The sequence below is a fragment of the Haliotis rufescens genome, unplaced genomic scaffold (assembly GCF_023055435.1).
Source record: "Haliotis rufescens isolate VD_foot unplaced genomic scaffold, xgHalRufe1.0.p SCAF_6, whole genome shotgun sequence".
In the NCBI taxonomy this organism is placed as follows: Eukaryota; Metazoa; Mollusca; class Gastropoda; order Lepetellida; family Haliotidae; genus Haliotis; species Haliotis rufescens.
In genome coordinates, this window is record NW_025964334.1 from 55,682,124 (window position 1) to 55,708,976 (window position 26,853).

At 41.7% G+C, this 26,853-nt stretch overlaps 1 protein-coding gene across 1 annotated transcript; it reads left to right on the plus strand.

Moving 5' to 3' along the window:
* Positions 1-140: 140 nt before the first annotated feature.
* LOC124146868 (battenin-like) lies at positions 141-24,406 on the plus strand. Its single transcript, XM_046517384.2, has 14 exons — positions 141-503; positions 3,918-3,997; positions 6,621-6,688; positions 9,095-9,169; positions 9,862-9,914; positions 11,136-11,170; positions 13,452-13,558; positions 13,867-13,921; positions 14,229-14,389; positions 16,782-16,885; positions 19,564-19,683; positions 21,280-21,390; positions 22,930-23,095; positions 24,091-24,406. The coding sequence occupies exons 1-14, from the start codon at positions 483-485 to the stop codon at positions 24,150-24,152; spliced, it is 1,218 nt and encodes a 405-aa protein (XP_046373340.2). The 5' UTR covers positions 141-482; the 3' UTR covers positions 24,153-24,406.
* Positions 24,407-26,853: the final 2,447 nt, after the last annotated feature.

Sequence of the window (26,853 nt, forward strand, 5' to 3'; positions counted from 1 at the left end):
GGGTTAAGGGTTAACAGAAAAATTCATTAGTTTAAAACTCTATATCTGTAGATGAAAACTCATTTGGCACATCAAATATCATCACCAATAACGGAAAGAACCGAATATTCCCGAGCGGTTGTTGATTAGAGTGACCTCCCTTCGTGGTCACATGTTGATCAAAAGCTGTCTGCTTGCAGGAAATAATTTGCTATTTATCATGCAACCTATATTTTCGACTGATTTGACCGCCGTTTGCACGATATGAAGTGAAGTATACTTTTGATTGTTACTATTGCATCTGAAAATGACAGTCATTTCTTGATTTCTACGACGTGACGGAAGTTATCAACTGGTTATTTCGACATTTTTGACAAGCCGATCAGGCCAGCTGATTAGTGATCTCGCTTCTAAGATTGCGGGTCACAGGATCAGAATCGTGTCAATGTCACGTACGGTTCATCTCTAACTTTAGACCGATTTGCTGCCTGGCCTTGCCCAATATGCAACAAATGAGAAACTGGGTAGGTTTCATTTCAAAACATTATTCAGTGTATTCAGAAATTTTAAAAATCGATATTGGTATTGTTGTTTTGATAACATTAATTTGTTTGTTTATTCTTTAACGCCACACTCAGCAATATTCCAGTTATATGATGGCGGTCTGTAAATAATCAAGTCTGGACCAGACAATCCAGTGATTGACATCATGAGCATCGATCCAGGCAATTGGGATATGATGACATGCATCAACCAAGTCAGCGAGCCTGACCACCCGATCCCATTAGTCGCCTCTTACGACAAGCGTAGTCGCATGGGTTGCTGAAGACCTATTCTGACCCGGATCTTCACAAGTAACTTACATTAATTATTATTGATGATAGTAATATTGTTGATGACATTTAATAAATCGTCATCAGTATTATAATTTTATATATTTCTGTGTTTATTAAACTGATAATAGGCATATCTGCAGCAAGTATTCAGCATGGTTGTTTTCGATGACTATTGGGCCTTGTAATGTGGGATTCTGCATTTCTGGGTTAGAATAGGCTTCTAGAAACTAGGGCTGGGACAGGGTACTTGTGTTGGGTGTGTCCTGATGGTGAAGGACCCATGTACCCACAGGACTACCCCCATGTACCCACAGGACTACCCCCATGTACCCACAGGTACTACCCCCATGTACCCACAGGACTACCCCCATGTACCCACAGGACTACCCCCATGTACCCACAGGACTACCCCCATGTACTCACAGGTACTACCCCCATGTACCCACAGGACTACCCCCATGTACCCACAGGACTACCCCCATGTACCCACAGGTACTACCCCCATGTACCCACAGGACTACCCCCATGTACCCACAGGACTACCCCCATGTACCCACAGGTACTACCCCCATGTACCCACAGGACTACCCCCATGTACCCACAGGACTACCCCCATGTACCCACAGGACTACCCCCATGTACCCACAGGTACTACCCCCATGTACCCACAGGTACTACCCCCATGTACCCACAGGTACTACCCCCATGTACCCACAGGACTACCCCCATGTACCCACAGGTACTACCCCCATGTACCCACAGGACTACCCCCATGTACCCACAGGTACTACCCCCATGTACCCACAGGACTACCCCCATGTACCCACAGGACTACCCCCATGTACCCACAGGTACTACCCCCATGTACCCACAGGACTACCCGGACCTGTAGTTTGTCTCAGATGTGATACATTGTTTAATAACAATAACAATAAAACTCCATGGTTAGACTACAAGTCGCTAATGGTCACATTTCTTCCGACTTTTTATATTTTTGAGTGAAGATAAATCTTCACTCAACTTCAGTGTATTTATGATCTGATTGTTTTATATAAATATCTAAATAGTTTCTGCCAGCCCTTGGACTGTTGGACATTTTCTACCGAACTCTTGAGACCTACAGTGTGTATGCGGGTAGGGTTGGGTAATAGGGGTCGGGTTCCCGGGTAGTAAATTTGGATGCATCCCAGCCCTACTAGAAACCCATGCAAGACATATGCAAGAAACCTATGCTCTGTGACTTGGTTGATTGTTTAATCAGAGCTATACATAAGCAGCGTATTTACGTAAAATATCCCCCCCAAAGTATTCAAAACCCAATTACTTTCAATAAACTTACGTACAGAAACACATGCATTAAATGACAAACTCCAATGTATAAAAACAGCACACGTGAATACCGTATGAAGTTTTTTCAGCATGCGTACAAAGGAGCTAATTTCCAATACTCATTTACTTTCCGAGTCAATCCTATGTATTTAGAATCTTAATGTACATCTAAAACATTATTTAATTTTTTGTAAAATCTTAAACTGTTCACTCATTTTTGGAAAAACACAATATAGGTATGAATTAATGACTGGATAAATATTGGTTACCCAATGAAAAATGTAATAACCCAATTAAAAATGAAACCTTGGGTAAAAACTCAATTGCTCCGGAGCACTGTTTAATCTAGGCCTGATAATTAACAGGTCGCCACGAAGTAGTGCATGGTGTAAAACAACAAACTAACTTTATGCGCATCCAACTAGTGTCACACCAGTACTCACAGATGTTAATTTTACAATTTGTTTTTTCCACATTTCGATAGTCATGCTACTAAAATTGTAGTAATTACTGTGTTTTTCAATCTCATTAAAATCAGATCTTAGTTCTCGCCATCACTTAACAAAGATCTGAGGACATCCCATTATGGGTCACGTCAGAACGACCTTTCATCCGACCAATCAAAGTGTCGCTTACGAGATCATGAAAGTGACAGTCGGAATGTGTTTTCTGATCATGCAACCTTGAAAACGTTGACACAAGGTATCCCGAACGACAGTTACAGCCCGTAGGACTGATTCCGTCAAGTGTCTCTCGCTTCTGTGGGATAAAGAATTGAACGGAGGAGGCATTGCACAGTACGTGGGAAGCACTGCCATACAATCACAACCAAATATTAGACATTCCGGAATGTTGGTTTGTTCAGTTTTCAAAATTTTAATGGAGAACTGTGTCAACATATTTTTCAAGCGTGGTCTGAAATGGAAGTCGCCAGGTTGAAATGAGTCCCGTAAAGCTCGAGAAAGCTGCTTTCTTATTGGCTGATATCGATTTCTTGTTATTCGTTTCAGTGGTCGGTCAAAGTTCGCGAAAGGTCGTTCTGACGTGACCCGTAAGGGGATGTCCTCAGATCTTTGTTTAGTGGCACCGACAACTCAGATCTGATTTTAATGAGATTTTGTGTTTTTTAGAGTCATGGAGAATATATATGAACATTCAGATAGACTCTTAATAATCTGTTTTACTGTTAGAAATTGCAATAATGTTACAAGTTGCAAGGAAACCTGGATAAGTGATATGGGATAGAGTGTGTGTGTGAGTGTGTGTCTGTGTGTGAGTGTGTGTCTGTGTGAGTGTGAGTGGTGTGTCTGTGTGTGAGTGTGTGTCTGTGTGTGAGTGTGTGTCTGTGTGAGTGTGAGTGTGTGTCTGTGTGTGAGTGTGTCTGTGTGTGAGTGTGTGTCTGTGTGAGTGTGTGTGTGTCTGTGTGTGAGTGTGTCTGTGTGTGAGTGTGTGTCTGTGTGAGTGTGTGTGTGTCTGTGTGTCTGTGTGAGTGTGAGTGGTGTGTCTGTGTGTGAGTGTGTGTCTGTGTGTGAGTGTGTGTCTGTGAGTGTGAGTGTGTGTCTGTGTGTGAGTGTGTGTGAGTGTGTGTCTGTGAGTGTGAGTGTGTGTCTGTGTGTGAGTGTGTGTGAGTGTGTGTGTGTGTCTGTGTGTCAGAGGGAGTGGGAGGTGTACAAACCTATTTAATAAATTTCATCAGTTCCCCCCTTGACTAAAGTAGATCGTCTTATTGGTGTACCTCAATGACAACATGTAGGCAACGTTTCTACTTTGCAGATAGGATTGTTTCTCCTTGGAACAATCAACAATCTGCCGTATGTCATCGTCAACTCCGCCGCCAGTACTATTGCCGACAGGTAAGTTGACAACGATCACGTATGTCATCGTCAACTGCGCCGCCAGTACTATTGCTGACAGGTAAGTTGACAACGATCACGTATGTCATCGTCAACTCCGCCGCCAGTACTATTGCCGACAGGTAAGTTGACAACGGTCATGTATGTCATCTGCAATTTCTGGGGTCCTGGGTTAGAATAGGTCCCAAGCACTCTATTGATTATCACACCATAGAGACCCGGGTTAGAATAGGTCCCCAGCACTCTATTGATTGTCACACAATTGGCACCCGGGTTAGAATAGGTCCCTAACACTCTATTGATTGTCACACCATAGAGACCCGGGTTAGAATAGGTCCCTAACACTCTATTGATTGTCACACCATAGAGACCCGGGTTAGAATAGGTCCCTAACACTCTATTGATTGTCACACCATAGAGACCCGGGTTAGAATAGGTCCCCAGCACTCTATTGATTATCACACCATAGAGACCCAGGTTAGAATAGGTCCCCAGCACTCTATTGATTATCACACCATAGAGACCCGGGTTAGAATAGATCCCCAGCACTCTATTGATTGTCACACCATAGAGACCCGGGTTAGAATAGGTCCCCAGCACTCTATTGATTATCACACCATAGAGACCCGGGTTAGAATAGATCCCCAGCACTCTATTGATTTTCACACCATAGAGACCCGGGTTAGAATAGGTCCCCAGCACTCTATTGATTATCACACCATAGAGACCCGGGTTAGAATAGGTCCCCAGCACTCTATTGATTGTCACACCATAGAGACCCGGGTTAGAATAGGTCCCCAGCACTCTATTGATTATCACACCATAGAGACCCAGGTTAGAATATGTCCCCAGCACTCTATTGATTATCACACCATAGAGACCTGGGTTAGAATAGATCCCCAGCACTCTATTGATTGTCACACCATAGAGACCCGGGTTAGAATAGGTCCCCAGCACTCTATTGATTATCACACCATAGAGACCCGGGTTAGAATAGATCCCCAGCACTCTATTGATTGTCACACCATAGAGACCTGGGTTAGAATAGGTCCCCAGCACTCTATTGATTGTCACACCATAGAGATCAGGGTTAGAATAGATCCCCAGCACTCTATTGATTGTCACACCATAGAGATCCGGGTTAGAATAGGTCCCCAGCACTCTATTGATTGTCACACCATAGAGATCAGGGTTAGAATAGGTCCCCAGCACTCTATTGATTGTCACACCATAGAGACCTTGGTTAGAATAGGTCCCTAACACTCTATTGATTGTCACACCATAGAGACCCAGGTTAGAATAGGTCCCTAACACTCTATTGATTATCACACCATAGAGACCCGGGTTAGAATAGGTCCCCAGCACTCTATTGATTATCACACCATAGAGACCCGGGTTAGAATAGATCCCCAGCACTCTATTGATTGTCACACCATAGAGACCCGGGTTAGAATAGGTCCCCAGCACCCTATTGATTGTCACACCATAGAGACCCTGGTTAGAATAGGTCCCCAGCACCCTATTGATTGTCACACCATAGAGACCCGGGTTAGAATAGGTCCCCAGCACTCTATTGATTATCACACCATAGAGACCCGGGTTAGAATAGGTCCCCAGCACCCTATTGATTGTCACACCATAGAGACCCGGGTTAGAATAGGTCCCCAGCACTCTATTGATTGTCACACCATAGAGACCCAGGTTAGAATAGGTCCCCAGCACTCTATTGATTATCACACCATAGAGACCTGGGTTAGAATAGGTCCCTAACACTCTATTGATTTTCACACCATAGAGACCCAGGTTAGAATAGATCCCTAACACTCTATTGATTGTCACACCATACAGACCCGGGTTTGAATAGGTCCCCAGCACTCTTATTGAGCAGGGCCCACGGGCACGTCTTAATAGCACCACTACAATGTAAATCGCCCAGAGAGCGGAAGGTCCGGGGTTTGATCCTCGGACACGTCATACCATAAGACGTTAAAAGATGCTATTTGTTGTTACCCTATATGGTGCATGGCATTAAGGGGCTAAAACAAGGACTGGCCGGCTCGGAGTCAGTATACTGTGTCTGAGTGGGGTATTCATGTTAAACTGCGGCATGGTGTCTCAGTGGGCTAGCACTATAAATCGGCATCAGTCCGGACTAGTACAAGCAGCCACACACACACACCCGTGCATGCACGTCGCTATATAAGTGCATTAATCTTGGACACGACGTTAAACCCCATTTCACCTCACCCTTTTCTTTATATATACTGAGTGAGTGAGTGAGTATGGTTTTACGCCGCTTTTATCAATATTCCAGCAATACTACGGCAGAGGAACCAGAAATGGGCTTCACACATTCGGCGAGACGAGCGAATGCTTTAACCACTAGGCTACCCGACCGCCCCTTATATATACTGAGGGGCATGGGGTAGCCTAGTGGTTAAAGCAGTCGCTCGTCATACCGAAGATCCAGGTTTGAGTCCCACATGGGTACAATGTGTGATGCCTGTTTCTGGCGTACCCTGCAGTGATATTGCTGGAATATTCCTAAAAGTGGCGTAAAACTATACTCACTCACATGTACTGCGATTATGCGCAGGTAATTACTGAATTGACTCTGTTTCAGTTTTAATGAGACAAACTTTGTTGGCCTGGTGTTCGGAGCTAATGTGGCGCTGTCAGCGTTTGTCAAAGGTGTGTACATGTAGATTTGGACCCAAGAAGACCTGGGGTAGAATTACATGTTTAATACATATGTACCGTATTCGACGTAAATAGCGCCCAGGGCACTCTCAAAATTAGAAAAAGGGGGCTCTCATTAGAATATTATTTTGTCGAAAAAAACAGAGTTGAAAGATGAATAAATAAATCAGATGATAGCCTGAAATGTTTATATACGAGAGATATATTTTTCCAGAATTTAATTGCCCATAATTAAGGGTGCATATAACACACGAGTGCGTATTGTACGCTAATGAATAAGTATTGTGTACATTGATCAATCGGAACGGGTGCTCACTGGGATTGTTCACGAGCCAATATATTAGCAAATATCGCTGTGGGCGCTTATTAGAACGGGGGGCTTATTACGTCGAATACGGTATATGTTTCTGTGACAGATGATTATTAATTAAGCATCGATTATCATAAATATATATCGATATGATATCGATATTATAATTTGATTGATAACTGTACATGGATATCACAATCTGTGATAACGTCCCTAGTCATATGTTAATCTAGTGAGGTGAGGTGACATGGCACTTGTATAGCGACGTGTGTCCGTGCGATGGTTTTACAGTGCTTGTTTTATGGTGGTAGTCACAAGTCCCATCTCTCTATGCAGACGCTCCATCTGTTCGACCCCACAGGCGCTTGTTAATCTGGATATGTATTAATCCTTACGATTTATTAATCCTAGAGATTTATCTAGACATCCTCAGAGGTTGATATTCAACTCCAAATATGCAGCAAATGTCATTAAAAACTAATCAGGGACCATTTCGAAAGTTTGATGTCTGTTTAAGAACTTAATTCCTTGAGTTTAGGGGCAGGGGGTAGGGCTGGGAGGAGTCCAGATTTACTACCCTGAGTACCCACCCTACTCCGGTCTCAAGAAATAGGTACAAATGTACCAATGTCCGATTGGGAATAGTTTGACTGTATCCCAGGCAAAATGTATTTAGATACTCGTATAAAACGATCTGGTCATGCGTACACTGAAGTTGACTGAAGTTTTATCTCTATTCAAACATATAAAGTAAAAATAAATGAGTTCATATTCAGAAACAGGCGAAACACCAGATGTCATGGAAATTCAACATTTTCAGAATTAGGTAAGTTTTTTGGGGGGAAGGGGGTAGGTCTCAAAACTTAAGGATTTATGTATTTTATCCAACATCAAACTTTTGAACTGGTCCCTAATTTGATAACCTGCATTTCACTGACAACAGGACCATTAAAGAAAATGAGTTTTAATGCTTCGTTCTAAGTTTTGTATTATATAATGCAATCTCAAAATACAATGTTAAAATACCTCTGAGTTTGTGAATTAAACTTTTTAAAAATCCTGATTTTTAAACAAAATAACGATTTCTTCCCAATTTGCCTGCCAGGGGTACTTAGTTTAGAATCCTAGATAACTTGTTGATCACATATAGGCTAATAGGGCTTCGAAGTACCTGTCATCCCCATCATTACTGTCAAACACTGGCAGCCACGATGGAGTGCTGCTCTGTTTTGCACCAATTAATTGATCAGGAAATGTGGGGTTGATGATTTTCAATTTTTAAATACTTTTTTTTAAAAATAAGTCAAGAATAATTACAATTTGTAGCAAAAGAAATTGAATATTGTCATTGCATGAAGACACTACTGCTATTGCCGTTGTCAAAGTTGATGCATCTGTGTTGGCGGGTTTGAGAAATGATTAGAAATCTGTAATTTTGTTACTCTCTCGTATTAAGGATGTTGAAACAGAATGCTTTTAATATAAGAAACATCTGTTCTTTTTCCTGATCGAACTTTAACCAATCATAATTGAGCATTGATTTCTTTCTCAAACCGGTGATCAATCTTAGATTTGTAAAGGTCCTCAACACAAAATTTGAGTTAAGTTTCTTGAATTCGTTTACTTTCTTATTACCTGGCATACCATGCATGCTATAACAGGTGACTATGCATGTCGTAAGAGGCGACTAACGGGATTAGGTGGTCAAGCTCGCTGACTTGGTTGATGCATGTCATCGTATCCAAATTGCATGGATCGATGCTCATGATATCAATCACTGGATTGTCTGGTCCTGACTCGATTATTTACAGACCGCCATGATATAGCTGGAATATTGCTGAGTGCGGAGTTAAACAACCAACCAACCAACCTGGCATACATAAGGATGGGTTTGAATCTGAAAATGGTTTGTATGCTCCAGACTCAAACCTTTTTTTTCTGGAAGTTTCACACTCAGTCATGTCAGCCTTGGTTATTAATTATAATATATTTGAAATATTCTTTCAGTCTTTGATGTTATTTCGTTTTTTGAGAATGAAATAAAAAAAATCTGTGATATTTTAAATAATTTTATTTATCAATTGCAGGCCTCAACACATTTTTTCTTCTGAAGGTGCCGTTTAAGTACAGGTTCATGGTGAATGGATGCCTTATGCTGATTGGTAAGGCAACAATGTTGACATATTAAACCACTTATATGAGTCAGGCGTGGGATCAGCTGATCATTTCTTCAAGGCGCTGACCATTTTCATGCATTTTAGTACAGCGGCCATCTTCCTGAGGCAGGGAGTTAACTGACTGTAAAAGTCCAGTTTCCACCCTTGCCGAACTTGGCTGCAATTTCCAGGCTCCATCATAGCGTACCAGTGGCTGTTACGAGAGTTATGTCCCTTCTATGTCCCTCCTATCGACCAATCAGATTCCCCCTCTCATATCGTTTGCATTTGCATTTGCCCTCATACACCTAGACTAACATTTAGTCTCTGAAATCTTATATTACACAATATCCTTCTTGACTCTAAAAATAAAAATAAAATTCCCTATGCGGCTAGACTTGCTTTTGTATGCATTTCTAGATTATGTTTTTTTCATAAAATAAATATATTCCACGGTCATGGTGCAGGACTATCATACACCATGTACACTTTATTCAATAACCTGCCTGAGATCAGAGACCATAGAATGATTGTCTAGCTCTGCTGAGATTCAAGTGCTTAATGTGAGATTTGGTGTGTTCATAATTGGATGAGCCATTGTGAGAGCCATTTGTAAACTTCTTTCCAGTATGTATTGTAATCGTAGTATGTTTTGTAATCATGGAGTGTTTTGTAATCATGGTATGTTTTGTTACCAGGTTTGATTGGAGTGGCGTACTCCTTCAGCTTTGGATTTGCCCTGGCCTGCATTGTGAGCATGCTTTGTTTGTTTGTTTCTTTGCTTCTTTGTTTGTTTATTTCTTTCCTTCTTTGTTTGTTTGTTTGTTTAATGCAGCACTCAGCAGTATTCCAGCTACTGTAAATCTGGAAAGTTTTGTGCCATGAAATTATTGCGAGTGGCTAACACTAGCCTTTACTGTGTTTGGAAAGTTTTGCGAGACCTTGTTGAAATTACAAAAGATAAAAATTTGTGGTACTGTATAGGAAGTGGCGTGTTGAAAAGGTAACTCAGTAACACTATAGTGTTAAACTATAGATGCATGTGTTTGTAGCAGGGCGTGGAGTCATCCCACAGATGACATCCTTACCTTGTCAGCTTGCTGACAGGGTTAACCTCTTTGGTCATGTGGACAAGGCGTCCGACCTCGGATCAGCAGGTCCGTGGTTCAAATCCCATCACGGGATTTGGAAATTTTATGGCCGCTTCATGTTGTTGTTGACAAGGGAGGTAGGAGTAGCGTGTTTATCTAACAGTAACCTTATGAGGAAAGTGTAAGGTTGTGGAAGTCAATTGCAGCTCAAGATGTTGATGGGGCGGTCGGGTAGCCTGGTGGTTTAAGCGTTCGCTCGTCACGCCTAAGACCCGGGTTCGATTCCCGACATGGGTACAATGTGTGAAGCCCATTTCTGGTGTCCCCCGCCGTGATATTGCTGGAATATTGCTAAAAGCGGCTTGAAAACCATACTCACTCACTCACTCAAGATGTGGATGGGGATATTCACACGTGGACACAGGAATTAGTGTTCTGAAACCAGTCGGTTGTGGGTTTCTGGCCACCTTTGATCAGCTGTTGAATGACAAGGAAACTGACTTGCATGGCTGGCGATGTCGGGACTAATCAGTGTTATGGAAATAACTTGTCCAGATGTGGCGGGATAGCGTACGTTCCTGATCAGGCTATTGACACTGAGTGACAATGTGTGACTAAAGAAACAGGATATCTATTTGATCAAGAGGGAAAGTAAATAAAATAATTAGGCCTCCTTATGATTTTTATTTGTTGTTCGGCTGCAAAAAATATGTGTCATGAAATTATTGCAAGTGTGTGTCACGTGCACTTTTTGCAGTACTTTCCTGCTCACAGAACTTTCCAGATTTGCAGTACAATATGTTTTATATGATCCTGTAAATAATTGATAATATGTGAATATTCTGCCAACACCGACAACCGTGTCACTCTTCATCTTGCAGGTGGTGGTGGGATCTAGTGCCGCCTTTGGGGAGAAGTACGTCATTCATCAGTATTGAATAATTTTTAATGTGAAGTATACAGCTTTTCCATTGGATGAACCCGGTCACATGACTGCAACACTGATGTTCTTAAGTGAATGAACGACACAATTTGACGTTCATATGTTTTATTCACAGGTCTGTATTCTTGAAATGACATAAACACGGACGGACGATTTCCATATTCCTTGGGAAACCTCTGGAATTCCCTTGCATGTATCAATACAGAAGCGTTGTTTCTGATTTGTCAGACTCTTTAAACTTGTACTTAGCAATTTGGCTTACACTGGCAGAGCTCCAGATAAGCTTTTGGTGTTGTGGGTATTTTACCCATGCATTTTAAAATCATTGGGTATCAGTAATTCTATCTGGGTATTCAAATTTCTGTTACCCACTAGTTTTTACACATGTGGGTATTTAAGTTAAATATTTAAAAACACTATTCATCTAGTCCCTGCAAACTGGTGTTGTGTGGGTTCGAGAGCTTTATAGGACTCAAAAATACCACGATACTTCCACAAGAAAGTGTGATGGCAAATGATCATGATGTAACTGTCATCGTGGAGTTGGGCAAGGTTGACGGAATGCCTGTTTATAATTTCAAAATAAGTTGCTGATTTGCTAATTGAATACGCAGGGTTACTTCACAATATTCACGCACAAGTTTTATTTTTGTAGCGTATCTGTAATGCTAGTTGCGTATTTGATACGCTTGGATTTTATTTTACTGGGTATTTCTGCATTTCTGATGCGTATTTTACACAGATATGCAGCTTATCTGGAGCTCTACAATGAATTAGTCAGAGAGTGTGATTGCATGCCTGTTCAAGGATATCCTCAGTTCAACCCACCCTAGTGAACAAAAGGAAAATATTCACATCCAACCTAGTGCAGTATCGACTCAGACCATGTCTCGACTGACAGTGACAGTCTATCTATCTATGAATTTACCTTTGTATGTATTTGACACATCTTTACAGTCACCTTTCGATGATCGGCCAATTGATCTATGATGACTAATATAATCACCACACGTTCATTAACAACTTCGGAAATCTCTCCCATCACATTTATTGCTTCGTCCATTTTGGCTTCTTGTGCTTGATGTAAATGTATGACGACGCGCTGTCATTGTGACCGACTTAACAATTCTTAACAATTCTTAACCATTATTTCTTATCTCATGATGATATTAATTGAATATATTTCTTGTAAACAAACTACAAAAGATATCACTGTGAGCATAAATACGCTCACGTCACCTCTCCTTTTGAGGAACTATTTTATTCTGCGATACAGCTGGTAGTTGTATGGCTGTCAGTGTAAACAAGAAGTCACGCGTACTAAAGAAAACTTTGTATAGATCTTCATCCTTTGAGGTAAAAAAATAGTGATATAAAAAATGATAAGAATTGATTTTCACTTTGTGTGAGTTTATTGGAGTATGAACCGTCATAGAGTAAGGGAGGGGCACGGGTGGCCCAGTCGTCTTAGGTGTTTCGCTGTGCAGAGTTGTGTCCCTTGGGCACGCCAGAAACCTATGATTGTGGGTTCGAATCCCGGTTCGCCCCGATTATGTTTCTAGGTTTGTCAGCACCATACCCGTGCTCGTGGGTTTCACCGAAGTGGTAAACGTCTGAGACCTGCATCACTTCGGGCTTTCCTCCCACATTAAGCTGACACGCCGTGATATAACTTGAATACTGTTAAAAGCGGCGTAAAACCCAACTCACTCACTCACTCACTCATAGAGTGAGGGCCAAAGATTGTATGAATGTCGTCGCAAGCTCCCATGTTCATACAGTTTGGCCCTCACTCTATGAAGGTTCATACTTCAATGAACTCACACAAAGTGAAGTCAATTCTTAATGAAAAGAGTTAAAAGAGTTGATATTAAGAAAACTTTTTAATTTGACATTAAATAGGAAAAGGTATAAAGTGCTCCCACGTCATGGTTAACTCTCACTGTTTGGATTCCGGGTCAAATTTGGACCCCAGCAACCTGTTCTGGTTGTAAGAGGGGTCCACATGGATGGGCAGGGGTGGTCACACAGAGTGACTCGCTTGTACCAAGACAGTGTGCCTCATTGACATCATCAGTCACTGGTTTGTCTGGCCCAGACATGACTACCTATAGACTGCTGTCGTGTCGCTGGGATAATGCTGATGCCAGCGCGAAGCAACAAACAAGCATTGCATTACCTCTATCCGTGGAACCAGAATGTCTAAAGGTTTGTATTAATGTGAACATATTTGGTTGTGTGGTGTGTGTTGCAGTGTGACCCTCGGCTTCCTGTCTCAGTTTCCCAGCAAACTCATCAACGCCTGGTCCAGCGGCACCGGCATGGCTGGTCTCCTGGGGTCTTCTGTGTACATCGTGTTTGGTAAGTTTGGGAGTCATATTTGGTTAGTGTGGGAGTCATATTTGGTTAGTGTGGGAGTCATATTTGGTTAGTGTTGGGAGTCATATTTGGTTAGTGTGGGGAGTCATATTTGGTTAGTGTGGGAAGTCATATTTGGTTAGTGTGGGAGTCATATTTGGTTAGTGTGGGAAGTCATATTTGGTTAGTGTGGGGAGTCATATTTGGTTAGTGTGGGGAGTCATATTTGGTTAGTGTGGGAAGTCATATTTGATGTTTATTTAACAGCTGGACAAATAATGTAATGTTACCCTGCTGTTCTGTCATTGTAGGCTGTACTGTGGGCAATGGAAGCGACAAGACCAGCAAGCTGCACACTCTCACAAAGTAAGCAACTCTCACCTCCCTTCTTGTATAACAGAGGCCAGTCAACAAATAGATGTCGGCCGAACTCAAAAGTTATAAAGTTCAGTCAAACTGTTTTCTTGGATGTGTTGAATTCCCGGTTGTCTCCAACTCATTCCCATCAATAAAAAACAAGTTAAAATTTCCCTTATCAGATGCATCAATACATCGAAAGTCACATGATGTGTTGATCATCCTGTGATAAGAACAAAATGTGCTTGAATGTAGATGTGAAAATACTCTTTTTTGGGACTCATGGTTACAGTGTTCTGTGACTGTTATGTTCCAGGTATGCGTTCCTCCTGACGACACCGGTCGTGTTGATCTACTGGGTGGCCTACTTCGTCATTGTCCGAGTACCTACAACCCCGATGTCAACTCTGTCTGTCAGTGAACCGGAACGCGAGACGGTAGATGAGAAGACTCCAATAATACAACACTCTCAGACAGGTAACTTGAGTTAACTCCGATAATACAACACCCTCAGACAGGTAACATGAGTTAACTCTGATAATACAACACCCTCAGACAGGTAACATGAGTTAACTCTGATAATACAACACCCTCAGACAGGTAACATGAGTTAACTCCGATAATACAGCACTCTCAGACAGGTAACATGAGTTAACTCCGATAATACAACACTCTCAGACAGATAACATGAGTTAACTCTGATAATACAACACCCTCAGACAGGTAACTTGAGTTAACTCTGATAATACAACACCCTCAGACAGGTAACTTGAGTCAACTCCGATAATACAGCACTCTCAGACAGGTAACATGAGTTAACTCCCATAATACAACACTCTGAGACAGGTAACTTGAGTTAACTCCCATAATACAACACCCTCAGACAGGTAACTTGAGTTAACTCCGATAATACAACACCCTCAGACAGGTAACATGAGTTAACTCTGATAATACAACACTCTCAGACAGGTAACACGAGTTTACTCCGATAATACAACACTCTCAGACAGGTTACATGAGTTAACTCAAATAATATACTGATATATCTAATAAGGGAACAGTGAAAACTGTAGGGAAAGAAGGTTTACTGTCAGTTCATTTGAAAAAGCGCACATACAAAATCATCACGTCAGAATCATATGTTGAGATGTGTTTGTGTGCATTGTTTCCAATGCGTATTTGGTAGACGAGGCTTGGAACCCATGACAGCATATGTCTTACTGAGTCTAAAACTAGGTGTTCCCTTATTCATCTCCATCAGTATACAGCACCCTCAGACAGAGAGACCAGCATAGGTTGCTGGGGACCTATCCTAACCGAAAATCCCCACGGAGAGACCAGCATAGGTTGCTGGGGACCTATCCTAACCGAGAATCCCCACAGAGAGACCAGCATAGGCTGCTGGGGACCTGTTCTGACCCAGAATCCCTACAGGGAGACCAGCATAGGCTGCTGGGGACCTATTCTGACCCAGAATCCCCATAGGGAGACCAGCATAGGCTGCTGGGGACCTGTTCTGACCGAGAATCCCCACAGAGAGACCAGCATAGGCTGCTGGGGACCTGTTCTGACCCAGAATCCCTACAGGGAGACCAGCATAGGTTGCTGGGGACCTGTTCTGACCCAGAATCCCCATAGGGAGACCAGCATAGGGTGCTGGGGACCTGTTCTGACCCAGAATCCCCATAGGGAGACCAGCATAGGCTGCTGGGGACCTGTTCTGACCCAGAATCCCCATAGGGAGACCAGCATAGGGTGCTGGGGACCTGTTCTGACCCAGAATCCCCATGGAGAGACCAGCATAGGCTGCTGGGGACCTGTTCTGACCCAGGATCCCCACGGGGAGACCAGCATAGGTTGCTGGGGACCTATCCTAACCGAGAATCCCCACGGAGAGACCAGCATAGGGTGCTGGGGACCTGTTCTGACCCAGAATCCCCACAGAGAGACCAGCATAGGGTGCTGGGGACCTGTTCTGACCCAGAATCCCCATAGGGAGACCAGCATAGGGTGCTGGGGACCTGTTCTGACCCAGAATCCCCATAGGGAGACCAGCATAGGGTGCTGGGGACCTGTTCTGACCCAGAATACCCATAGGGAGACCAGCATAGGCTGCTGGGGACCTGTTCTGACCCAGAATCCCCATAGGGAGACCAGCATAGGGTGCTGGGGACCTGTTCTGACCCAGAATCCCCATGGAGAGACCAGCATAGGCTGCTGGGGACCTGTTCTGACCCAGGATCCCCACGGGGAGACCAGCATAGGTTGCTGGGGACCTATCCTAACCGAGAATCCCCACGGAGAGACCAGCATAGGGTGCTGGGGACCTGTTCTGACCCAGAATCCCTCTCACTCACTCACTCACTCACTTACTTACTCACATTACTCCTACAAAATGGAAGATGAATATATATTGGTACTTCATGAGAATAGGGATACATATTTGATGTTCTTGTAATGTTGGATATGAAGGACCAGCCTCATCGATGTTTTTTGCCATTACATCAAAATACAGGAGACAACATAGTGGTCAGGATTACTTTCACATATGGAAAACATGAAGAAATGAAAAAATATACAGGATACAGTTGTACAAAACAACCTTAGCACTACAACTGTTGTAAGTCTATGTTAGAGTATGGGAGTTACGATCACCTTAGCGCTAAGATCGCTCTGTAACAATGGCATCCAGGTATTTTGTTAATAATATGCTTTTTATATGAAAGAAAGGTCATGCTATTAACTTTTGGTTTATGTTTATGATAAGTGTATTCCTTCTGCAACATGTTGGTCAGACTTATCAATACAGCAAGACAATGAGAGATACAGATGCAACAGTGACCTGATGTAAAGTGTTTGTATATGACAGAATCTGAGGGGGAGACTGAGAGGTGTGACCCTCCCGTCCTGGAGGAGACTGCCCTGAGACGTATCTGGAGATGCTTGAAGCTGGTCGGCTGGATGGCAGGCAATGTAAGCTCTCGGGAAACAGGTGCCATAATTAAGTCAATCTCATTAAAATCAGATCTTAGTTCTCGCTACTGCTAAACAAAGATCTGAAGACATCCCATAAGAGGACACGTCAGAACGACCAATCAGTGCGTCGCTTACCAGATTATGAAAGTCAGAATATGATTTCTAATCATGCAATCTCGAAAACTTTAACATTGGGTATTCCGAACGATAGTTAACGACTGAATCCTTACAATCTAGACCATCTATTAGCCATTCCAGAATGTTTTTTTGTTCAGGTTTCAAATTTGTAATCGAGAATTTTGATAAAATATGTTTCGAAGCGTAGTCGCCAATTTGAAATTTCGTGCCGTAAAGCACGAGAAAGCTGCCTTCGGCTCGGCATGTGAAGCACCGGCAACCTTCTCTCTGAACGACACTTCGCGGATGTTATTGATAAAACTTCCTTTTAGTTGTGACATATGAATTTTTCTCGCTAGAAATTTATTTTGCATTTGAAACAAAATGTAATGAAATGTAAAATCTAATGACAAATGTTTTTTTTATATTCCCGAGGATCGAACACACATCCTTCATAGTGAGTGTACCACTAGGCTACAGAGGCGCTGATAAATTACTATGCTTTTAAGTATGTCTTTTTCAAGTACTGTACGCCAGCAACAGATATTTTACGCCTGTTTCCAAAGGTTCATGGAAAGTATGTTTGAAACAAAAAAATGTTGATAAATGTTGTTTTAAGTTTCTTGTTTCGGTTAATAAGTTAGATAAAACACTTCCCCTCGGGTTTTTGTGATACTTTAAACCCTCACCCCGCAGATGTTGGTTTTAAGTACCGTATTTTCTTGAGTATAGTGCGCACTTTTTTTCGAAAAAACACAGCTGTGTAGAAGGGGGTGCGCATTATACACGAATTATGAGTTTGGATGTTTTTTTCCCCATGGAAAGACATTACCGTGAGCACGAAACACCGGGAATACCATGTCAACAAATCCATACTGAAGTACGCAAAATAATTATGTAATTACACTGTCTGGCTATAAAAAGTGTTCTTTGTATATTTGGACTTATGTTTGTAACTTATTTCATTGATTTTTTTCAAAATTCCTTATAATATTGTTTTTATTAATTTCGGCGAAATCGTGTGTGAAGCGATCGGAAGATCGCACAACTCACCGTTATTTACAGCAAGCACGGTCAGAATACCGCTATTGACGCCTTGGAACAAACTTTAGTTGACAGAGAATGGATACATATATCATAAATGACATACTTTGACTCGTTAAAAGTCATATTTGTTTTTGTTTGACGATTCTATGTCAACATGAAATTCTCGCGATCACGTGATCACGTGCGCGTGAGCCTTGACGGTGACTGGTCAGACATGTTCCATGTAAAAAATAATACCCGGGAATAGCGGTCAGCTGCTTCGCTTAGGGTTATTATTATTTGAAATATGTTTAGTAAAGGTTGCATATAATTAAGAAAATAATGGAATATATTATTCCTGATAAATAACATAGTTTCAGATACAATTGTTGCCGATCCTTGCATTAAAAATCTTATAAAGTTATATCATTGGGTGTGTCTTGACCGAATCACCGGTCGATTCCAAGAAAACGTGTGTACAGCTGATTGCTGTTTCCAGCTTAGTTTACGAGAAAATACGCAAGGTAATCTTAATCCCTAAATATAAAACAATGCCTAGCAGAACAATAAATACTATTTAAACGGTAAATAAACATGTCTGGTGATTTTTTATCTCAAATTTCGAATTTGTACTGACGAAGTTTCTCAGCACCCGTTCGTTTGCCGGACTTCGCTGAAAGGGTACGGTGTAAAAAAATTCTGCGCATAATATTCAATTTTTTTTTTTTTCCAAAATATTGAACCCGCTAGAGGGGGGTGCGCATTATACATGGGTGCGCACTATACTCAAGAAAATACGGTATCATTAAAACCCTCGGACGTGCTTTATGCTACATGTAGCATGGAGACAGAACACTGTCCTCTGTGTTTAATGTATGCACTGTGTGGGACAATGCTCACGTATAATAGCTGTAGGCATCCTCTGGAGAATAAATGTCATTAGTGCAAGGTTTTTCTGAATCTGAACTTACAGAACATTTTTGAACTGAAGGAATTTTGTTATGTAGCTGGACAAATTGGGCTTAGAAAAATATAAGAATTGGTTCTCAGGCAGTGACTTTTAAAATATAGTGTGGGTGGGCGATGTCTTTTTTTTTTTCTTTATGCCTGTTCAATCTAGTATGTAACCTAATAAACAGTTGTGTACCATCAACCTGGGAAAGGTTCTCCCTATATAAACAAGCATACAGACTCCTATTGCTGCCATGACGATAACACGAGATGCGCAGTAAAGCAGTGTGCATGTAAAGGGAAGTAACTGGATCACATTCTTTTTAAGTATAAAGATTTTTATTTTTTTGCAAATCACATTAAAAATGAAATGTGCGACAGACTTGCGGGCGGTGCCTGAGAACCAAGAATTATATTTTTATTAGCCTTGCATATTTGACCTTATGATTATAATTTTCTTCCCACAAAGAAGTGTAATTTCAACATACGATTTTGTTAAGGATATTAATTTGGAGAATTGGGAAATACTTTATTTAGCTTGGAATGATGTTTTGAGTTCGTGGTGTCCATCTCTACTTCAGTTGGCAGCTGTGTATGTGTTCGAGTACGTGGCCAGGGGATGTGCCGCCAAGGTTCGGCCCAAGTCGGAATACCACGTGGGTTGTCCCGAGCTGTATGCCGCTCTCCAGCTCTGTTATCAGGTGGGGATCCCCCAGACTTCCACCTACCCATAATCTGCAGTGGCACAGCAAGGATGTTATGATGAGGAGCTCAAACTGTGAGCTCTGGGTTGGTGTGGGGCGGGATGTTGCCACATTTTGATAACCCCATGTGTTGACCTTACTTTGTGTAAGGAGCATAGGTGCAGGCTTGTATGTTTGTGTCGAGGTCAACTTTGCTTTGTGTTGGAAGCAATAATAATATTGTGTTGAAGGCCGATGTGTTTGTGTCGAGGTCGACCTTGCTTTGTGTTGGAAGCAATAATAATGTTGTGTTGAAGGTCGATGTGTTTGTGTCGAGGTTGACCTTGCTTGGTGTTGGAAGCAATAATAATGTTGTGTTGAAGGTCGATGTGTTTGTGTCGAGGTCGACCTTGCTTGGTGTTGGAAGCAATAATAATGTTGTGTTGAAGGTCGATGTGTTTGTGTTGGGGTCGACCTTGCTTGGTGTTGGAAGCAATAATAATGTTGTGTTGAAGGTCGATGTGTTTGTGTCGAGGTCGACCTTGCTTGGTGTTGGAAGCAATAATAATGTTGTGTTGAAGGTCGATGTGTTTGTGTTGGGGTCGACCTTGCTTGGTGTTGGAAGCAATAATAATGTTGTGTTGAAGGTCGATGTGTTTGTGTCGAGGTCGACCTTGCTTGGTGTTGGAAGCAATATTAATGTTGTGTTGAAGGCCGATGTGTTTGTGTCGAGGTCAACCTTGCTTTGTGCTAGAAGTAATGATAATGTTGTGTTGAAGGCCGATGTATTTGTGTTGGGGTCAACCTTGCTTTGTGCTAGAAGTAATGATAATATTGTGTTGAAGGCCGATGTGATTGTGTCGTGGTCGAACTTGCTGTTGAGGCGAGATAATAAAAAACAAAACAAAACATTGTTTCGGGTCATGTTATATGATTTGTATAAAGGCCACATGCTTCCCAGAAATCAGATCCTGCCATTAATTTCACATGCAGAAAATGGATCGTCAGTGTAGGCCAGGGTTGTGTTGAAGGCTGATGTGTTTGTGTCCAGCTCAACCTAAATTTATGTACTCACCGCCAAAAGAAACGCAAATACCATAGTAATATGGTTAATATATGAAGAACTGCTTATGATCAAGAGATATTAGATTGGTTCAATGCACAAACGAGCATACTGTTATGTTATGTGAAACGATGCTCATGAACACATCACATGTGACGTCATAGATCCATGACTCAAGATGCACCATTTGTCTCATGCAGGATTAGTGTGTAAAGTTAGGAAACAATATCGTGATAAGAAAAAAGTCACTCTGTGGTGACACTTGACTGATTGTTAGTTTTGTCATTAATTGGTTCTCGTTTCTTTTGGCAGTGAGTATATAAGAAGCAGCAATAATGTTGTGTTTGCAGGCCCGTGTGTTTGTGTCAAGGTCGACCTTGCTTTGTGCTAGAAGCAATAATAATGTTGTGTTTGCAGGCAGGTGTGTTTGTGTCGAGGTCGACCTTGCTTTGTGCTAGAAGCAATAATAATGTTGTGTTTGCAGGCCGGTGTGTTTGTGTCGAGGTCGACCTTGCTTTGTATTGGAAGCAATAATAATGTTGTGTTTGCAGGCCGGTGTGTTTGTGTCGAGGTCGTCCGTACAGCTGGTGCAGATACAAAGGGTGGAAGTACTCTCTGCCTTACAGTTCATCAACATGATCATCTGGATCATTGATGTGCACGTAAGTCTGTCTCATGATCCAACTGTATAACCATAATATACTGAAGGAAACAAATAAGGGAACACATGAAAGTACCCGTTCCTTCCTTTATTCTTTTCCAGGTTTCTTCGCATGCTTTGAGTTGCTCTGTGGGTGAAAATCTGCAAATAAATAAAGGAACAGTGTGATAAAGTGGTGTTCCCTTATTTGTCTCCCTCAGTATATGTAAACTGTTTCCAAATAGTGAGGCAGGGGGCGTTTTTAGAACATGTGTTACCATTAACAGAAGTCATATCGCGGCACACTATCTTTTGTCTGTCTGTCAAACAATTACATTTTTTACATACTTTGTGAAACAAGTGGAAACTTTGTATGGATGATCCAAGCAGTTCTGTCTCTAAAGGTGTAATTCCAATCAGATTTTAAACATGGCTGATTTGGCAGCCATTTTGGAATTTGTATTTTTGCCCATTACCCTTATCATGTCTCAGTTAGAATTTTCCATGAAGAATGTTGTATGGATAATAAGATCTTAGTATGTGACCCACCAGGAGAAAAGTGACCTTATGGGTGCTAGGTTACAACTGTGCTGGGGGCGGTCGGGTAGCCTATTGGTTAAAGCATTCGCTCGTCACGCCAAAGACCCGGGTTCGATTCCCGACATGGGTACAATGTGTGAAGCCCATTTCTGGTGTCCCCTGCCGTGATATTGCTGGAATATTGCTAAAAGCGGCGTAAAACCATACTCACTCACTCACTCACTCACTCACTCACTCACTCACTCAAACTGTGCTGTGGCGTCATAAAGACGGTTGACGTCAGCTTACTTCAGCGAAGATCGCCATGTGTGCGTACTGTTCAAAAATATTTTATTTTTCTCTCATTAGTTCATAATGTAATAACATTATTTCAAAACCTTAAAGCATACATGGTACTTTTAATTCATCAGACATTGTGTCTGAAAGCTGGAATTATTACATAAGCAGTTATATGTCGGAAAATGAGTCCAATTGTTCGATGTCATGTATCTGTGTAATAAATATGAATTGAAGCTTGTGAATTGTATTCTCTGTTCCGAAAGATACTGTAGTTTTTAAAATAATGTGAAAAGTCAAAATGTGATTTTGTCACCCATAAGGTCCTTTATCTCAAGGTTGGTCGCATATTATGCATATATTGGTGCTATGATAGCACATCTACAGTTGACCTGTGAAGATTCGGGGCGTGAAGATTTGCTGTAAAAGGTGACTATGCTTGTCATCAGAGGAGACTAACGGGATCAGGTCGTCAGGCTCGCTGCCATGGTTGATGCATGTCATGGTATCTCAATTGCGTGGATCGTACTCATGATGTCAGTCAATGTATTTATTGTCTGGTCCAAACTTGATTATTTACAGACCACCGTGATATAGCTGGAATATTGCTGAATGCGGCTTTAAACAAACAAACAAACAAACATCTACAGTTAACATGGTGTAGCCTTGTGGTGAAAGTGGAAACTCGCAACACAAATCCCAAAGATGGTACAGCAATGGTACACTTGTTTGTTCACTTTAACAGTACAAGTTCCTGCCGGTGGCGGTGTTGCCAGCGTTCATGGTGTATGTTGGGTTGTTGGGCGGGGCCTCCTACGTCAACATCTTCTACATCCTGCTCCACAGCGACCGCTTCCCCGCCAAGGACAAGGAGCTGTGCATCAACCTCACGGCTCTGTTCATCACAATCGGTCTGTACTGTCAGGACTGAACTCTCCATCCCCACCCCCTTCACTGTGCCCTCATTTTTACCGCCACAACACATTTTGCAGGGAGTATTAACATGGCCACTGTCAGGTCTATATCATCTTCCCGAGTCAAGGGAGTTAACTGCCTATAAAAGTCCGGTTTCCACCCTTGCCGAACTAGGCTGGTATTATGGAGTTACAGTTTGGCTGGACTAACGGGTCTATGCATAGTCCAATCAAAATCGCGCAACGAAATCGAAATCTGGTTGTAAACTAACGTGCAGATTTCAGTCGATTGCAGGATTTGCAAAGCATGTGCACCGGCAACTCGTTGTCAACAGATATTTTCCAAACCTTTTCATGTTTTTAATCAAGGTGCACTCGTGATTAGATGTACTTCGCGATGTAAAACCCGTTTTATCACAATATAGATCTTGATGATCGATCAGATTGTCTTGACTGGGCGCCGTCATATTGTTTGAAACAAATGCAAAAGATGGAATCGGATTGGTGCAGAGGAGAGGCTCAGAAGGGACATAACTCATAATAACCACTGGTGGCGCTACGATTGAGCCCAGCCTAGTATGGCAAGGGTTGAAACTGGACTTTTAAAGTCAGTTAAGTTTTTTGCCTCGGGAAGATGGGTCTATACAGGTCCAGCAGAGAACTGGTGTCTTTTGATGGTTTTGGATTTTTCAAACGAATATTTGCTTGAGTTTCCATGGCAACAAGATTAATATATTGATTCACGACAAGTATTTACAGTAGTTGGGGTATAATGGCTGTCCTCTTGTCGTTCTATCTGTTGTCAGGACACTGCTGATTGTTGTATTTGTAACCTTGAATCCTACAGCACATAGCGACAAGTTTCTCATAAAACTGTTCATGCCCCTTTTTGTAAAATGTTCCTGTTTGTAAATCTTTTTTTAAATTACTTTATTTTCAATCTTATAAATATTACCCAATGGTTAATATAAAACTTCACATTCATGTTTCAGGAATATGCATCGGAACTGGCATGGAGACAGCACTGTTCACAACACTACTAAAGAACGACTAATGTTCACTGTTGGTCTCGGGATTTTTAACTGCGACATTTCTGACATCCTGTTTGGGGCAGGGCCAGTGTTGACCACGTTGGTGCACTTACCTTATCTGTACCATTCAGGGCGAAGTCAACATCCTCAGAAAGCCGTCCCTGTGTACATCATCCCCGTGCCACCACTGTCGTCATAGAAACCATGTGCATTACATTTTCTTGATGGTGATATTTTCTAGAGTAAAGGCAATGTGCAATATATCATACAAGATTTATCACCGAGTTTAGTTCATTCTTTTAGCTCTTTACTTTGAGTACTTTTTAAGTCATAAATGTTGCGAAAATATATATTTTGTAATAAAACCAAAATGATGAAATATTTGTTGCTCTGTAACTTAATTTTAAAATGTAACAGTTCATTATACACTTGTAACAAAATAAGTATTATCAGAACGGTGAATTTCCATATGTGTGTTTTTAATGTTTTTAAAAAAAAAATTTACTGCAAGAAATATACTTTCATTCCCACAAGACAAAAAAAGGACCATGCAACTATAGGTATTATCATTTTGAGCCTGCAGTATAAAATCGGCATTGGTCCAGACTAGTAAACACACACACACACACACACACACACACACACACACACACACACAGAGTACAATATAAGTGCAATAATCTTGGACGCGACTTTTAACCCCACCTCAATCTCATTAAAATCAGATTAGTTCTCGCTACTGCTAAACAAAGATCTGAGGACATCCCATTGCGGGTCACGCCAGACCGACTTTGCGCCAATTTTTACCAACCAATCTAATAACCAGTCTGAAGGCAGCTTTCTCGTTCTTTACGGCGCTAATTTCAAATTGGCGACTATGCTTCGAAACATATTTTGACAAATTCTTGATTACAAATTTGAAACCTGAACAAAAAAATAAACATTCTGGAATGGCTAATTGATTGACCGTCACTTTCATAATCTGGTAAGCGACGCTCTGATTGGTCGGATGAAAGCTCGTTCTGACGTGACCCCTAATGGGATGTCTTCAGATCTTTGTTTAGCGGTAGCGAGAACTAAGGTGTGATTTTAATAAGATTGACCTCATCTCACCCATTTTGAGCGCAAATATTTGAAGCGGTCGTAAAATATTTCTGATTCCTGCTCCCTGTGTATTGTCAACGATGGATGTGTTCGTTCTGAACGTTAAAATGATCAGTACCCAAGCACGGATACAGCTTGTGATCTGCATCCGCGGATGCCACCTCATGTAACACCATCACGTCCATGACACTGCATAGCTTAAACAGTTGAATGAACATGACACATACAGATTACTATAAGTTGAGCTAATAGTTCGTTTGACCCGTTAAGATCCAGGGTAGAACAGGTCTTCAACAACCCATGCTTGCCGTAAAAGGTGACTATGCTTGTCGTAAGAGGCGACTAACGGGATCGGGTGGTGAGGCTCACTGACTTAGTTGATGTATGTTATTGTATCCGAATTGCATGGATCGGTGCTTATGATGTCAATCACTGGATTGTCTGGTCCAGACTCGGTTATTTACAGACCGCCGTCATATAGCTGGAATATTGCTGAATGCGTCGTTAAACAACAAACCAACCAAACTAATAGTTCGTTTAAATCACGAACGTCTGAATGTATGCAGACTTGTGTTGAAAACAGGTCAGCGCTCAATTCACAGTGTTTTCATGTCACTAACTCGGGGAGGCTCACGTTTTTATTCACTGAAGCGTTTTTACACGTTTCGTCCTTTTTCAAGAAACACGTAGAAGCACAAATGTCTTGATCAAAGGGAATCCATGGATTTTTGTCTTAGTCTCGAGGAAATTGAGGAACTAACCAAATCAATTTTCATCACTGTTCTGTTTCCATCGACCTCATGAGACAGATATGAAATGGAAGCTGGTAGACATTTTCGTTTTCAATACAGATTTTTTGTGTAATAGTGTGCAATAATTTGAATGAAATGGTTGTTAATTTTGTATTTTGAAATGTCATGTTTATATCATAAAACTACAATAAAAATTTAAGCAAATATGTCCTTGTATGTTTCGACGCCGAGATGTCATGCTGCTGGCACAATACTAACGCGAACATACCGACATTCAGCAAGTATCTACCTGTTCTATCCGTGAAGGTCCAGGTTAAAGATGTTTGTCAGCAACCCATGCTTGTCGTAAGGGGCAACTCACGGGATCGGGTGGTCAGGCTCGCTGACTTGGTTGATGCATGTCATCGTATCCCAACTGCATAGATCGAGGCTCATGATGTCAATCAATGGATTGTCTTGTCCAGACTCGATTATTTACAGACTGCCGTCACATAGCTGGAATATTGCTGAGTGCGTCGTTAAACAACAAACAAACAAAACAATGAGTTCTGCAATGAGAGCGTAACCTGGAGACGGGGATATCTGTCAAAACACTATACTCTGTTTCATGTCGCTGGATCGTATTCCGTTCCCAGCATGTTATTTTTTTAATAGATGTTGGGATGGCAAATTCGTAACAAAGTTGTTATTTTGTTATTACCTACCGGAGGGCACCGATGGCCCAGTCGTCTCATGCGTGCAATTCACTGTGCAGAGTCGCGTCCCTTGACCAAAAACCTATGGTTGTGGGTTCGAATCCCGGTTCGCCCCGATTATGTTTCTAGGTTTGTCAGCACCATACCCGTGCTCGTGGGTTTCACCGAAGTGG

Bases quoted from the DNA above. Each gene is read 5' to 3' on its own strand.
- LOC124146868 (XM_046517384.2), top strand. From the start codon at position 483: ATGCAACAAATGAGAAACTGG. The intron at 504-3,917 runs GTAGGTTTCATT...TCTACTTTGCAG, and splicing joins TGCAACAAATGAGAAACTGG to ATAGGATTGTTTCTCCTTGG. The intron at 3,998-6,620 runs GTAAGTTGACAA...ACTCTGTTTCAG, and splicing joins GCCAGTACTATTGCCGACAG to TTTTAATGAGACAAACTTTG.